This window comes from Lonchura striata, chromosome 4 (genome assembly GCF_050655825.1).
Source record: "Lonchura striata isolate lonStrDom1 chromosome 4, ASM5065582v1, whole genome shotgun sequence".
Lineage (NCBI taxonomy): Eukaryota > Metazoa > Chordata > Aves > Passeriformes > Estrildidae > Lonchura > Lonchura striata.
In genome coordinates, this window is record NC_140706.1 from 2,085,740 (window position 1) to 2,100,508 (window position 14,769).

The 14,769-nt window shown below is 56.3% G+C and overlaps 1 protein-coding gene across 4 annotated transcripts; it reads left to right on the top strand.

The window, feature by feature from the left end:
- The first annotated feature begins 941 nt into the window (after window positions 1-941).
- On the top strand, window positions 942-14,707 carry IDH3B (isocitrate dehydrogenase (NAD(+)) 3 non-catalytic subunit beta). Of its 4 annotated transcripts, none has more exons than XM_077782676.2 (12): window positions 942-996; window positions 2,151-2,231; window positions 4,172-4,264; window positions 5,141-5,261; window positions 5,594-5,654; window positions 6,470-6,602; window positions 9,949-10,082; window positions 11,265-11,367; window positions 11,831-11,977; window positions 12,069-12,163; window positions 12,238-12,298; window positions 13,333-14,707. In XM_077782676.2, exons 1-12 carry the CDS (start codon window positions 964-966, stop codon window positions 13,420-13,422), a joined length of 1,152 nt encoding a protein of 383 aa, XP_077638802.1. In that variant the 5' UTR covers window positions 942-963; the 3' UTR covers window positions 13,423-14,707. The 4 variants fall into 4 exon arrangements, with proteins under 4 accessions (XP_077638802.1, XP_077638801.1, XP_085433530.1 ...); XM_077782675.2 differs by having other exon boundaries at window positions 14,581-14,707; XM_085577404.1 differs by lacking the exon at window positions 12,069-12,163 and having other exon boundaries at window positions 14,581-14,707.
- The last annotated feature ends 62 nt before the right edge of the window (window positions 14,708-14,769 follow it).

Below are 14,769 nucleotides of genomic sequence, written 5' to 3' on the forward strand. Positions count from 1 at the left end.
CATTCAGGTGACATTCAGGTGACATTTAGGGGACATTTAGGGAACATTCAGGTGACATTAAGTTGACATTCAGGAAACATTCAGGTGACATTCAGGTGATAGGTGACATTTAGGTGACATTTATGGGACATTCAGGTGACATTTAGGGGACATTCAGGTGACATTCAGGTGACATTCAGGGGACATTCAGGTGACATTTATGGGACATTCAGGTGACATTCAGAAGACATTTAGGTGACATTCAGGTGACATTTAGGGAACATTCAGGTGACATTCAGGTGACATTTTTGGGGACATTCAGGTGACATTTAGGGGACATTCAGGTGACATTTATGGGAACATTTAGGTGACATTTGGGTGACATTTTGGGGACATTCAGGTGACATTCAGGTGACATTTAGGTGACATTTTTGGGACATTCAGGTGACATTTAGGGAACATTTATGAGACATTTTGGGGACATTCAGGTGACATTTTGGGGACATTCAGGCGACATTCAGGTGACATTTATGGGACATTTAGGTGACATTTAGCTGACATTAAGGGAACATTCAGGTGACATTTATGGGAACATTTAGGTGACATTCAGGTGACATTTATGGGACATTCAGGTGACATGAGACATTTTTTGGGACATTCAGGTGACATTTAGGGAACATTTACGAGACATTTAGGGGACATGCAGGTGACATTTAGGTGACATTTAGAGAACATTTATGAGACATTTTTGGGACATTCAGGTGACATTTATGAGACATTTAGGGGACATTTTGGGGACATTTTGGGACATTCAGGCGCCATTTGCCTCGCCCGTCCGGTAGGGGGCGCCGCGCGGCCGCCGAGGCTCCGCCCCCTGCGGTGTCACGTGGCCCCGCCCCCGCGGTGTCACGTGGCCCCCGCGCTGTCACGTGTCCCCCGCGCTGTCACGTGGTCCGCCCCGCGGTGCATTGTGGGCCGGCAAAGATGGCGGCGCTGGGCGCGGGCCGGGCGGCGGCGGTGAGGGAGGGGAGAGCGGGAGGGACGGACGGACGGGGGCTGTGAGGGCACAGCGGCGCTGCCCCGCGGCTCTGCCCCGCGGCATGGCCGGGGGGTGTCGGGCCAGAGGGGCCGGGCACGCTCAGGGGGCTCAGGCGGGCTCTGACCTCGGTGGGCTGTGAGGGGTCAGTGAGGGGTGAGGGGTCCGTGAGGGGTCAGTGAGGGTTTGGTGGGGTCCGTGAGGGGTCAGTGAGGGTTTGGGGGGTCAGTGAGGGGTCAGTGAGGGTTTGGGGGGTCCGTGAGGGGTCAGAGGGGTTTGGGGGGGTCGGTGAAAGGGTCCATGAGGAGCCAGTGAGGGTTTGGGGGTGTCACTGAGGGGTGAGGGGCTCCGTGAGGGCTGGGAGGGTCAGTGAGGGTTTGGGGGGGGGAGTCATTGAGGTCTGGGGGGTCAGACGTGTTTTGGGGGGTCAGTGAGGGGTCAGACGGATTTGGGGGACTCAGACGGGTCTGGGGGGGTCGGTGAGAGGAGTCAAGAGAGGTTTGGGGGGTTCAGAGGGGTCTGGGGGGGTCAGTGAAGGGTTTGAGGGGTCTGGGGGGGTCAGGGGGGTTTGGGGGTCTCACAGGGGTTTGGGGTCTCAGGGGTTTTTGGAGTCTCACAGGGGTTTGGGGGTCTCAAAGGGGTTTGAGGGTGTCAGTGAGGCGTCAGGGGAGTTTGGGGGTGTCAGTGGGATTTGGGGTCTCACAGGGGTTTGGGGTCTCACAGGAGTTTGGGGTCTCACAGGGGTTTGGGGGTCTCACAGGGGCTTTGGGGTCTCACAGGGGTTTGGGGGTCTCACAGGAGTTTGGGGGGGCTCACAGGGGCTTTGGGGGGCTCGGGGGTTTGGGGTCTCACAGGGGTTTGGGGTCTCACAGGGGTTTTGGGGGGCTCGGGGGTTTTTGGGGTCTCTCAGGGGTTGGGGGTCTCACAGGGGTTTGGGGTCTCACAGGGGTTTGGGGTCTCTCAGGGGTTTTGGGGGGCTCGCTCCGGCCTGGGCTGGTTCACTTTGGGCTGGCTCAGGGTCTGCCATTTCAGGGGTGCCATTTTGGGCTCGGGGGGGTTGGGGGAGGATTTTTGGGGTGGGTTAGGATTTTTGGGGTGCCCCCGGGCGGGGCTCTCTGACCTGCTGCACCCCCAGGTTCTCCTGCGTGCCCAGAGCCTCGGGGCCTGGCGGGGGCTGGGCACCTCGGCCGCCCTCCTGCAGCAGCCCCAGGCCAAGGTCAGTGGGGGGGACCCCCCAAAACCCCCCAAAACCCCCCAATGGGAGGAGAGGGGGGTGATGGGCCTTTGGAGAGACCCCCAACCCCCCAAAATTCCCCGATTTTGGTGGCCCAGGGAAGGTGACCTTGAGCCCTGTGGGATCCATTCCCGGTTTATTTGCAGCTCCCAGCTGCTGCCTCTCAGCTTTCCTCCCTTCCCTGAGGGCTTTGGGAGCTGCCCTGGGGGGGAGCAGCTGAGGGGGTTTAGGAACACCGGGATCTGCTGGGATATTGGGAAAATTCATCCTGGAAAAAAGAAATGGGGAGTCCCCGTCCCTGGAGGGATTTGGGTGGAATATTGGGGATATTTCTCCTAGAAATGGCTGTCCAAAATTCCATGAAATCCTGAGGGCAGGGAGCAGGAACGAGGGGATTTAGGAGCACGGGCCTGTGATGGGATACTGGGGAAGTTCTTCCTGAAAAGAGAAATGGGGATTTCCCATCCCTGGAGGTATTTGGGTGGGATATTGAGGATATTTCTGCTAAAAATGGCTGTCCAAAATTCCAGGAGATCCTGAAGGCAGGAGTGAGGGGATTTAGGAACACCAGCCTGTGCTGGGATATTGGGGAAAATCCTGCTGGAAAAAAGAAATGGAGATTCCCCATCCCTGGAGAGATTTGGGTGGGATATTTGGGATATTTTTCCTAAAAATGGCTTTGCAACATTCCAGGAGCTTCTGAGGGCAGGGACAGGGGATTTAGGAATATTGGGTTGTGCTGGGATATTGGGAAAATCCATCCTGAAAAGAGAAATGGAAATTCCCCATTCCTGGAGGGATTTGGGATGGGTATTTGGGATATTTCTCCTAAAAATGGCTGTGCAGCATTCCAGGAGCTCCTGAGGACAGGGGTAGGGGGTTTAGGAACACTGGGATCTGCTGGAATATTGGGAAAATCCATCCTGAAAAGAAAAATGGAAATTCCCCATTCCTGGAGAGATTTGGGTGGGATACTGGGGATATTTCTCCTAAAAATGGCTGTGCAGCATTCCAGGAGCTCCTGAGGGTGGGGATGAGGGGATTTAGGAGCACGGGGGGCTCAGGAACCCCTCTGGGCACAGGCTCGGGCTATTTCGGGCAGTGCTGAGCACGAAAAGGTCACCGCTGCTGTCACCAGGGGTGGTGGCCCAGGGACAGGGGGTGACATCTCCATCCCGGCCCTGTGCCCCGTGGGACAGCCCCTGGAGCGTGCCCAGGGCAAGGAGGGGCTTGGGGGAGGAGAAAAGGGGGTTCAGGGGGGCTCTGCACGGCGGGGACAGGGACACGGCCCCGAGCGGTGCCAGCAGCGCTCTGGGTGTCCCCAAGGGTCACCTGGGGGGACATTGGGGGAATTTGCCAGCCCTGCAGCCCCTTGGCCCGGTTTGGGGCTGGTTTTGGGGTGACCCCGTGGGTGTGACACAGCCCAGCCCCTCGGGGGTCCCCTTGGCCTGGTTTGGGGCTGGTTTTGGGGTGACCCCGTGGGTGCGACACGGCCCAGCCCCTCGGGGGACAGCCCCTGGCCCCGTTTGGGGCTGGTTTTGGGGTGTCCCCGTGGGTGTGACACAGCCCAGCCCCTTGTGGGTCCCCTTGGCCTGGTTTGGGGCTGGTTTTGGGGTGACCCCGTGGGTGTGACACAGCCCAGCCCCTCGGGGGTCCATTTTGCCCAGTTTGGGGCTGGTTTTGGGGTGTCCCCGTGGGTGTGACACAGCCCAGCCCCTCGTGGGTCCCCTTGGCCTGGTTTGGGGCTGGATTTGGGGTGACCCCGTGGGTGTGACACAGCCCAGCCCCTCGGGGGGTCCCCTTGGCCCAGTTTGGGGCTGGTTTTGGGGTGTCCCCATGGGTGTGACGTGGCCCAGCCCCTCGGGGGGTCCCCCTGGCCCCGTTTGGGCTGTTTTTGGGGTGACCCCGCCGTGTCCCCGCAGTCCCACAGGGCTGAGGGGACGTTCCAGGTGACGATGCTGCCGGGGGACGGCGTGGGCCCGGAGCTCATGCACGCTGTCAAGGAGGTCTTCAAGGTACGGCACGGGGACACCAGCAGCAGCTGGCCCCGAGTGTCCCCAAGTGTCCCCAAGTGTCCCCAAGTGTCCCTGTGAGTTCCTCGATGTCCCTGAGTGTCCCTAAATGTCCCTGTGTGTCCCTAAATGTCCCTAAATGTCCCCGAGTGTCCGTGCGCATCCCTGAGGATTCCTCTGTGTTCCTTGAGTTCTTCAATGTCCCTGAGTGTCCCTAAAAGTCCCTAAATATACCTGTGTGTCCCCAAGTGTCCCTGTGAGTTCCTCAATGTCCCTCAATGTCCCTGTGTGTCCCTGAGTGTCCCTAAATGTCCCTGTGTGTCCGTGAGCATCCCTGAGGATTCTTCTGTGTCCCTGCGTGTCCCTGTGAGTTCCTCAATGTCCCTGAGTGTCCCTGAATGTCCCTGTGTGTCCCCAAGTGTCCTTAGCATCCCTGCATGTCCCCATGAGTTCTTCAATGTCCCTGAGTGTCCCTAAACGTCCCTGTGTGTCCCTGTGCCCTCTGTCCCCACTGGTGCTGCCCACGGGCAGAGGGCAAATCCCCGTTCCTGGAGGGATTTGGGATAATTGGATTTGGGATCTTGGGACAACTCCACCTAAAACTGGCTCTCCAAGGTAGTGGGGGAGTCCCCATCCCTGGAGGGATTGACCAGCCCTGTGCATGTGGCACTTGGGGACATCCCGAGGGGTGGCCTTGGCAGTGCCGGGGCCACCTCAGAGGGTTTTCCCAGGGGGAATGTCCCCTGCTTCCCTCAGTGTCACCATGCCACCGGCACTGCGGCGATCCCGGCCCCGGCTGGCTCAGGGCTCCGTGTCCCCCTGGGGTGTCCCCCTGGGGTGTCCCCAAGGTGACCGTGGGTGGCCCTGTCCCCATGCCAGGCTGGCAATGTCCCCGTGCTCTTCGACGAGCACCACCTGAGCGAGGTGCAGAACACGGCGTCCGAGGAGAAGCTGGATCGGGTGGTGGACTCCATGAAGGAGAGCAAGGTGGCCCTCATTGGTGAGCACCTGGGGAGCGTGGCCTTGGCCCCGTCCCTGTCCCCGTCTCTGTCCCCTGTCCCTGTCCCCATCCCTGTCCCCTGTCCCTGTCCCCATCCCTGTCCCCTGTCCCTGTCCCCATCCCTGTCCCTGTCCTTTCCCTGTCCCTGTCCCTGTCCCTGTCCTGTCCCCATCCCTGTCCCCATCCCTGTCCCCGTCCCTGTCCCCATCCCTGTCCCCATTCCCTGTCCCTGTCCCCATCCCTGTCCCCATCCCTGTCCCCGTCCCTGTCCTGCCCCAGCCCCTCAGGGCAGGTTTTTTGGGATCCTGGGACAATTCCCCCGTGTCCTGCAGGGAAGATCCACACACCCATGGAGTACAAGGGCGACCTGGCGTCCTACGACATGAGGCTCAGGTGAGGGAAATTAATTAATTAATTATTAATGAGTTAATGGAGGAGAGGAAAAGGCTGAGAAACGAAAGCTTCAGTGGGACCCTGAGGGCTCCTGGAGAAGGGGGGTGGCTCCAGCCATGTCCCCAGGGACTTGGACGGGACAGTCACGTTAATTAATGTTGTTATTAATGTTTAATTGTTAATTAATGAACTATGAGGAGGCAGAACTGTGGTCTGGAGCTGTCCCTGCCGCCTGATCCTGCTTCCCTGGAAGTTCTGGAGATGATGGGGTGGATCCCAGAACTCGTCACCCATTAATTAATGATAAATGAGTTATTGGGAGGCAGAAGTCTGGTCTGGAGCTGCTCCTGCTGGCTGATCCTGCTTCCCTGGAAGTTCTGGATTTGATGGGGTGGATCCCAGAACTTATCACTGGGAAAACCCCGTTAATTAATAATTAATGAACTATTGGGAGGCGGAGCTCTGTGGTCTGGAGCTGCTCCTGCTGCCTGATCCTGCTTTCCCTGGAAGTTCTGGAGATGGTGAGATGGATCCCAGAACTCCTCACCCATTAATTAATAATTAATGAGTTCTTGGGAAGCAGAAGTCTGGTCTGGAGCTGCCCCTGCTGGCTGATCCTGCTTCCCTGGAAGTTCTGGAGAAGGTGGGGTGGATCCCAGAACTCATCACTGGGAAAACCCCGTTAATTATTTATTAATGAGCTTTTGGGAGACAAAACCCCACGGGCAGGAGCTGCCCTGCTGACCCTGGGGTCCCCGGCGCTGGGAGGGGACAGAGCCCGGGGCCGCCGGGTGACGCTGGCCCCGTGTCCCCAGGAGGAAGCTGGACCTGTTTGCCAACGTGGTGCACGTCAAGAGCCTCCCGGGCTACCAGACCCGGCACAACAACCTGGACCTGGTGATCATCCGCGAGCAGACCGAGGGCGAGTACAGCTCCCTGGAGCACGAGGTGGGCACCCGGGAAGGGAAAATCCAGGGAATGCTCGGAGCTCCTGGAGGAGCTCCAGGAGAGCTGGAGAGGGGCTGGGGACAAGGGACAGAGGGACAGGAGCCAGGGAATGGCTCCCACTGGGAAAGGGGAGCTTGGGCTGGGATCTTGGCAAGGAATTCCTGGCTGGAATGGAATTCCCAGAGAATCCCTGGATCCCTGGGAATGTCCAAGGCCAGGTTGGACATTGGGGTTGGATCCACCTGGGATGTGGGAGGTGTCCCTGAACAGGGATGGGGTGGAATTGCTGGGATGGGATTTAAGGTTCCTCCAACCCAAACCATTCCAGGATTCTGGAGGTTTTTGCTCTGGGAGAGCTGGGAATGTTTCCCTGGAGAAGGGAAAATCCAGGGAATGCTCAGAGCTCCTAAAGAGGCTCCAGGAGAGGGACTGGGACAAGGCATGGAGGGACAGGACACAGGGAATGGATTCCTACTAGGAAAGGGGAGCTTGGGCTGGGATCTTGGCAAGGAATTCCTGGCTGGGCTGGAATTCCCAGATTTGCTGTGGCTGCCCCTGGGAATGTTCAAGGCCAGGTTGGATCCAGCTGGGATGGTGGGAATTGCCCCTGTCCATGGATGGGGTGGGAATGGATGGGATTGAAGGTCTTTTCCAACCCAAACCATTCCAGGATTCTGGAGCTTTTTGCTCTGGGAGAGCTGGGAATGTTCCCCTGGAGAAGGGAAAATTCCAGGGAATGCTCAGAGTGCCTGGAGAGGCTCCAGGAGAGCTGGAGAGGGACTGGGGACAAGGGACAGAGGGACAGGAGCCAGGGAATGGCTCCCACTGGGAAAGGGGAGCTTGGGCTGGGATCTTGGCAAGGAATTATGATGATGAAAAGAGCAATTAAATAATTAAAACAAAATTGTGATGATGATAACAGTTCAGTAGTTGAAACAAAATTGTGATGATTAGAAAAATTCAGTAATTGAAATAAAATTGTGATAATTAGAAAAATTCAATAATTGAAACAAAATGATGATTAGAACAGTTCAATAATTAAAAGAAAATGATAAAAGCAATTCAATAATTGAAAGAAAATTAAGATGATGAAAAGAACAATTAAATAATTGCAGCAAAATGATGAGGATAACAATTGAATAATTGAAACAAAATTATGAAAAGAACAATAATTGAAAGAAAATTATGATGATGAAAACAACAATTCAATAATTAAAACAAAATCGTGATGGTGATAACAGTTCAGTAATTGAAACAAAATTGTGATGATTAGAAAAATTCAATAATTGAAACAAAATTATGATGATAAGAAAAATTCAAGAATTGAAACAAAATGATGATAAGAACAATTCAATAATTGAAAGAAAATTATGATGATGAAAAGAACAATTAAATAATTGAAACAAAATCGTGATGGTGATAACAGTTCAGTAATTGAAACAAAATTGTGATGATAAGAACAATTCAAGAATTGAAACAAAATTGTGATGATTAGAAAAATTCAATGATTGAAACAAAATGATGATTATAAGAACAATTAAATGATTGAAACAAAGTGCTGATGGTGATAACAATTGAATAATTGAAACAAAATGGTGGTGATAAGAAATAGATAGTAATTGGAACAAAATTATAATGATAAGGAATATTTAATCAAAAAATAATGATTATAATAATTAATACTAAATAAATGTGTGTAAGAATAATAGATAATATAATACATATGACACATCATAAATGTGAATATTAATAACTGGTGATGATGGTAATAATAATGGTGAAGATAATTATGATGATGATGGTAATAATAATAATAAATATGATTATTAGGAGAGATAATAATAATAATAATAATAATAATAATAATAATAATAATAATAATAATAATTTAATGAGAGGGAAGGGCAGCAAGCCCAGAAGAGGACTGGTGTCAGGACAGGCTGGGGTGGCATAATATAGTAATTAATACTACTATTACTACTACTACTACTAATAATAATAATAAGAAGAAGAATAAATTAAGAATAGTAATGATGATGAGGAGGAGAGGGAAGGGAAGAGAGCACAGAGCAGGATAGGTGTCAGGATAGGCCAGGGTCTAATAATAATAATAATAATAAATTAATAAATAATAATGAAAATATAAATATTATAGTAATAGCAACAACAACAACAATAATAATAATAATGAAATTATGATTGTGATGATGATGAGGAGAGGGAAGGGCAGCGAGCCTGGAGCAGGACAGGTGTCAGGGCAGGGTGGGGTGGCATCATAATAATAATGATGATAATAATAATGACTATGATGATGATAATAATGACGATGATGATGATGATGATGATGATGATGATGATGATGAAGAGCAGGCCAGCTCTCAGGACAGGCCGGGGTGACACAGTAAATGACGATAATGATGACGATGACAATGAAGACCAGGCCAGCTCTCAAACCAACCAGGTGGCACAGTGATGATGACAATGACGATGACAATGATGATGACGATGACAATGAAGAGCAGGCCAGCTCTCAAACCAACCAGGTGGCACAGTGATGATGACAATGACGATGACAATGATGATGACGATGACGATGAAGAGCAGGCCAGCTCTCAAACCAACCAGGTGGCACAGTGATGATGACAATGACGATGACAATGATGATGACGATGACAATGAAGAGCAGGCCAGTTCTGAAACCGAACCGGGTGGCACAGTGATGATGACAATGACAATGACGATGACAATGATGACGATGATGACGATGATGACGACAATGAAGAGCAGGCCAGCTCTCAAACCAGCCGGGTGGCACAGTGATGATGACAATGACGATGACGATGATGACAATGAAGAGCAGGCCAGCTCTCAGGCCAGGCCGGGGTGGCACAGTGATGATGACAATGACAATGACGATGACGATGAAGAGTAGGCCAGCTCTCAATCTAGCCGGGTGGCACAGTGAGGATGACGATGATGACGATGACAATGATGACGATGATGATGAAGAGCAGGCCAGCTCTCAAACCAAACCGGGTGGCACAGTGATGATGACAACGACGATGACGATGACAATGAAGAGAAGGCCAGCTCTCAATCTAGCCAGGTGGCACAGTGAGGATGACGATGATGACAATGACGATGACGATGACAATGAAGAGAAGGCCAGCTCTCAAACCAAACCGGGTGGCACAGTGATGATGACAATGACGATGACAATGATGATGACGATGACGATGAAGAGCAGGCCAGCTCTCAAACCAGCCGGGTGGCACAGTGATGATGACAATGACGATGACGATGACGGTGAAGAGGGTGGCCCGCCCTGACGCCGCTGTCCCCGCAGAGCGTCAAGGGCGTGATCGAGTGCCTGAAGATCATCACCAGGGCCAAGTCCCAGCGCATCGCCAAGTTCGCCTTCGACTACGCCACCAAGAAGGGCCGGGCCAAGGTGACGGCCGTGCACAAGGCCAACATCATGTGAGTGCCACTGCCACCCTGTCCCCTCCCGGGGGCGCTGCCACCGCCCGCCCGCGCTCCGGGACGCCGCGAGGGGCTCGGCGTGGCAGCAGATGGGGGGGAAGGAATTCCAGGTGGGAAAAGAGAGATTGGGCTGGGAAATTGGGAAGGAATTCCTGGCTGGGCTGGAATTCCCACATTTGCTGTGGCTGCCCCTGGGAATGTCCAAACCCAAGCTGGATCCAGCTGGGATGGTGGGAATTGTCCCTGTCCATGGATGGGGTGGGAATGGATGGGATTTAAGGTCTTTTCCAACTCAAACCATTCCAGGATTCTGGAGCCAGGCTGGCAGAGCTGGGAATGTTCCCCTGGAGAAGGGAAAATTCCAGGGAATGCTCAGAGCTCCTAAAGGAGCTCCAGGAGAGCTGGAGAGGGACTGGGGACAAGGGACAGAGGGACAGGAGCCAGGGAATGGCTCCCACTGGGAAAGGGGAGCTTGGGCTGGGATCTTGGCAAGGAATTCCTGGCTGGGATGGAATTCCCAGATTTGTTTGGGATCCCTGGCAGTGCCCAAGACCAGGTTGGACATGGGGGATCGGAGCGAGGGAGATCAGGAATTCCCTGGGATTGGGGCTTTTCCCTCGCTCTGCTCCAGCCAGGAGTGAGCAGGACACTGATCTGCTGACCACTGGCCAGATATTCCCAGGGCAGCATCTCCCCATGGATTGGGGCATCATTGGCTTGGGCTCAGAATCCCAAACTCTGGAATCATTGATCCTCATGGACCTCCCACCTGGGACAAATCCCCTTCCCATCAGGGAGATGGGGGGGAAAGCAGCATGGAGACCCCCAGATGTGTCACAGATCCTAATTCCTGCTGGGTTCCTTTAGCTCCTGCTGGGTTCCTGCAGCTCCTGCTGGGTTCCTTTAGCTCCTGCTGGATCCCTGCAGCTCCTCCTGGGTCCCTTTAGATCCTCCTGGATCCCTGCAGCTCCTCCTGGATCCCTGCAGCTCCTCCTGGATCCCTGCAGCTCCTGCTGGGTTCCTGCAGCTCCTGCGGGTTCCCTGCAGCCTGTGGGGTGTCCCTGCCGCCTGTGGGGTGTCCCTGCCGCCTGTGGGGTGTCCCTGCCGCCTGTGGGGTGTCCCTGCCGCCTGTGGGGTGTCCCTGCTGTCCCCCAAGCCCCGCTGGTGTTCCCCGTGCAGGAAGCTGGGGGATGGGCTGTTCCTGCAGTGCTGTAAGGAGGTGGCCGAGCTGTACCCCAAGATCAAATTCGACACCATGATCATCGACAACTGCTGCATGCAGGTGAGCCACGCCCCATCCCGTGTCCCTGTCCCACCCTGAGCTGCTGGAACCTCCCAGCCTGGCCACACCGAGCCCACCTGGCCTCAGGGTTGTCCCAGTGCCGGGCAGGAGCTCTCGCAGCATTCCCAACATTCCCAACAAACATTCCCAGCTCTGTCTCACCTGACCTGTGCCTCCGGGGCCATCCCAGTGCTGCTCCTGGGGGGAATTCTGAGGGTTCCCGCAGCCTCACTGGGGCTGGGCGTGTTCCTATCCCTAAAAATTCCTCTTTGTATCCCTAAAAACTCCCCAATCCCACGGCTGCTGCTGCAGGCAGCTGTGCCAAGCATGGGATGGTTCAAGCTGGAGACACTCGGAGCTCCCCCGGCCCCACCGCGCCCGGGCTGGGCTCCCAGTGCCAGGGTGGGGCTGAGCTTCCCCACAGCTGTCCCAGGCCCCATTCCCACTGCCATTCCCGTGCCAGCTGGTGCAGAATCCCTACCAGTTCGACGTCCTGGTGATGCCCAACCTCTACGGCAACATCGTGGACAACCTGGCCGCGGGGCTGGTGGGCGGCGCCGGCGTCGTGCCCGGCGAGAGCTACAGCGCCGAGTACGCCGTCTTCGAGCTGGTGAGCCCGCCGTGCCAGGGGCATTCCGGGGGCATTCCAGGGGATCCCCCAGGCTGGCAGCGTGCCCTGACGCTGTCCCCGTGTCCCGCAGGGTGCCCGGCACCCCTTCGCCCAGGCCGTGGGCAGGAACATCGCCAACCCCACGGCCATGCTGCTCTCGGCCTCCAACATGCTGCGGCACCTCAAGTACGTGCTGGGCTCCAGAGGGGGGCTGGGGGGGCTCCCCAGGGGCTGACCCCCTGCTTCCCCCCCTTTTCCAGCCTGGAATACCACTCCAACATGATCTCGGACGCGGTGAAGAAGGTGATCAAAGGTGGAAAAGTGAGTGTGGGACGCTGGGTGGGGCTGGTGGTGCCTGGGTCACGTTCTCTGGCTGCTCTCCTCTTCCCAGCTGGTTCCTCCGCTCTTCCCAGCTGGAATTCTGGTTCCTCTCCTCTGTCCAGCTCAAATTTTGACTCCTCTCTTCTTCCCAGCTGGAATTCTGGTTTCTCTCCTCTCTCCAGCTGGAATTCTGGTTTCTCTCCTCTCTCCAGCGGGGATTCCTGGTTCCTCTCCTCTCTCCAGCTACACTCCCAGTCCCACAGCTGTGTCCAGCCCCTGTGGTCATGTCCTGGCAGGGGAGGGACTTCTGGCAGGGCTGGGGGGATCCTCCATGGCCTTGTCCCCATTTGGGTTCCTGGCAGGGCTCTCAGGGACCTGTCCATGTCCCCATTCCCACCCCAGGTCCTAGCAGGGCTCTGAGATGTTCCACAGCCCCATTCCTACCCCCAGGTCCTGGAGGGATGATCCACAGCCTCTGTGCAGGTCCTGGCAGGGCTCTCAGGGATGTTCCACAGCCCCATCCCCACCCCAGGTCCTGGCAGGGCTCTCAGGGACCTTCCACAGCCCCATTCCTACCGCAGGTCCTGGAGGGATGTCCCTCACCCCCTGTGCAGGTCCTGGCAGGCTCAGGGATGTCCCTCAGCCCCTGTGCAGGTCCTGGCAGGGCTCTCAGGGACCTGTCCATGTCCCCATTCCCACCCCAGGTCCTGGCAGGGCTATCAAGGATGTCCCTCAGCCCCTGTGCAGGTCCTGGCAGGGCTCTCAGGGACCTGTCCATGTCCCCATCCACACCCCAGGTCCTGGAGGGATGATCCACAGCCTCTGTGCAGGTCCTGGCAGGGCTCTCAGGGACCTCCCACAGCCCCATTCCTACCGCAGGTCCTGGAGGGATGTCCCTCAGCCCCTGTGCAGGTCCTGGCAGGGCCGTGGAGGGTCCTGCAGTCTCTCTCTGTGCTGTCCTGTCCCCCTGGCAGCCGTTCCTGCGTTCACCTCCGGCCTTTCCCCGTTTCTCCCCTCCTGTGTTGGATCTGCAGGTCCGGACCCGGGACCTGGGCGGTTACTCCACCACTTCCGACTTCGTCAAGTCCGTCATTGACAACCTGCACCCCAACTATGGGGCTTAGGACCCCCGGCACCCCCCAGCGCCGCAGCCCCCTCCCCACACCCCCCCAGGATCCCTTCGCCTCCCCCCACACCCCCAGGAGGCGGCCAGTGCGGGTTTGGGGGTGTCTGGGGGGAATGGGGGGGAATGGGGCAGCACCCCAAACTCACAGGCAGCTCCTGGGGACACCGGGACCACCCAGCACGGCTCTGGGACCCCCATTCCCATGGGATCCTTACAAATCTGGGACCCCCATCCCATGGGATCCTTGTGAGACCCCCATTCCTATGGGATCCTTACAAATGTGGGACCCCCATTCCTATAGGATCCCTTGGGACCCCATTCCCACGGGATCCCTTTGCCTGTGGGATCCCATTCCCATGAGATCCTTGTGAGACCCCCCCCATTCCTATGGGGTTTTTGTGACTGTTGGACCAATGGGATTTGTGGGATCCTCATTCCCGTGGGATTCTTAGAATGTGGGACCCCATTCCCATGGGATCCCTGTGATCACGGGCCCCCCATTCCTGCGGGGTCGTTGTGACTGCTGGACCAATGGAATTGTGGAATTCTCATGGGACCACCACCACCACAACTGTGGGACCCCCATTCCCGTGGGATCCCCGTGACCCCATTCCCGTGGGATCCATCCCATCCAGCTCCCAGCAATAGGCAGGGTGACATCCCCACCCTCCCCTCCCGTGGCAGCTCTGGCACAGGGTCCCCACGCGGGGACAGCTCCAGGCGTGGGGTGCCCTTGGAACACTCCGGACCCGGGGCAGGGTGGGGAGCTGCACCCCGTGCCCCCCAATCCGTGGGAATTGGGGGGCTGCAGGGCTCCGAGCCCACCCCACGAGCGCCGTGGGGCCGGGGCTGGTGCCGCGCCGCCGCGTCCTGCTCTGTATTCTGCTTCGCTAATAAAGGGTCCAGCGCTTCCTGGGGGGACTGGGGCAGCTTTTGGGGTGCTGGGGCTGCTGAGCTGGGGGGGACAGTGCTGGAACCAGACTCAGGTGTGGGTCAGAGGGGTCACCAGCCCCTGCACACATCCCCCCGAGGCACAGGGAAGGTTTTGGGGGTGCGGAGGGCTCCGGGGAGCCCGACCCCGCAGTGGCACAGCCGAGGGGACCCCGAACCCGCAGGTCCCCTCCCGGTCCCCCCCTAACCTCCCGTCTCCTTGCAGGTGCGCACGGCGGACATGGGGGGCTACTCCACCTCCATGGATTTCACCCAGGCCGTGATAGATGCCCTGGAGGTGCAGTGACCTCAGCCCGCCCCCGGTGACTCCAATAAAGTGGCCTCAGGTGTGACCGTGCTGCCGTCAGTGTCCCCGGGCCCGGGCAGGCCGCTGGTGCCAGGGTGACCCCCGTGG

What these genes read in the sequence shown, in the direction of transcription:
- IDH3B (XM_077782676.2), top strand. Translation starts at nt 964, where the DNA reads ATGGCGGCGCTGGGCGCGGGCCGGGCGGCGGCG. An exon ending in TCGACAACTGCTGCATGCAG is followed by an intron (nt 11,368 to 11,830) that starts GTGAGCCACGCC and finishes TTCCCGTGCCAG; the next exon opens with CTGGTGCAGAATCCCTACCA. An exon ending in AGGTGATCAAAGGTGGAAAA is followed by an intron (nt 12,299 to 13,332) that starts GTGAGTGTGGGA and finishes TTGGATCTGCAG; the next exon opens with GTCCGGACCCGGGACCTGGG.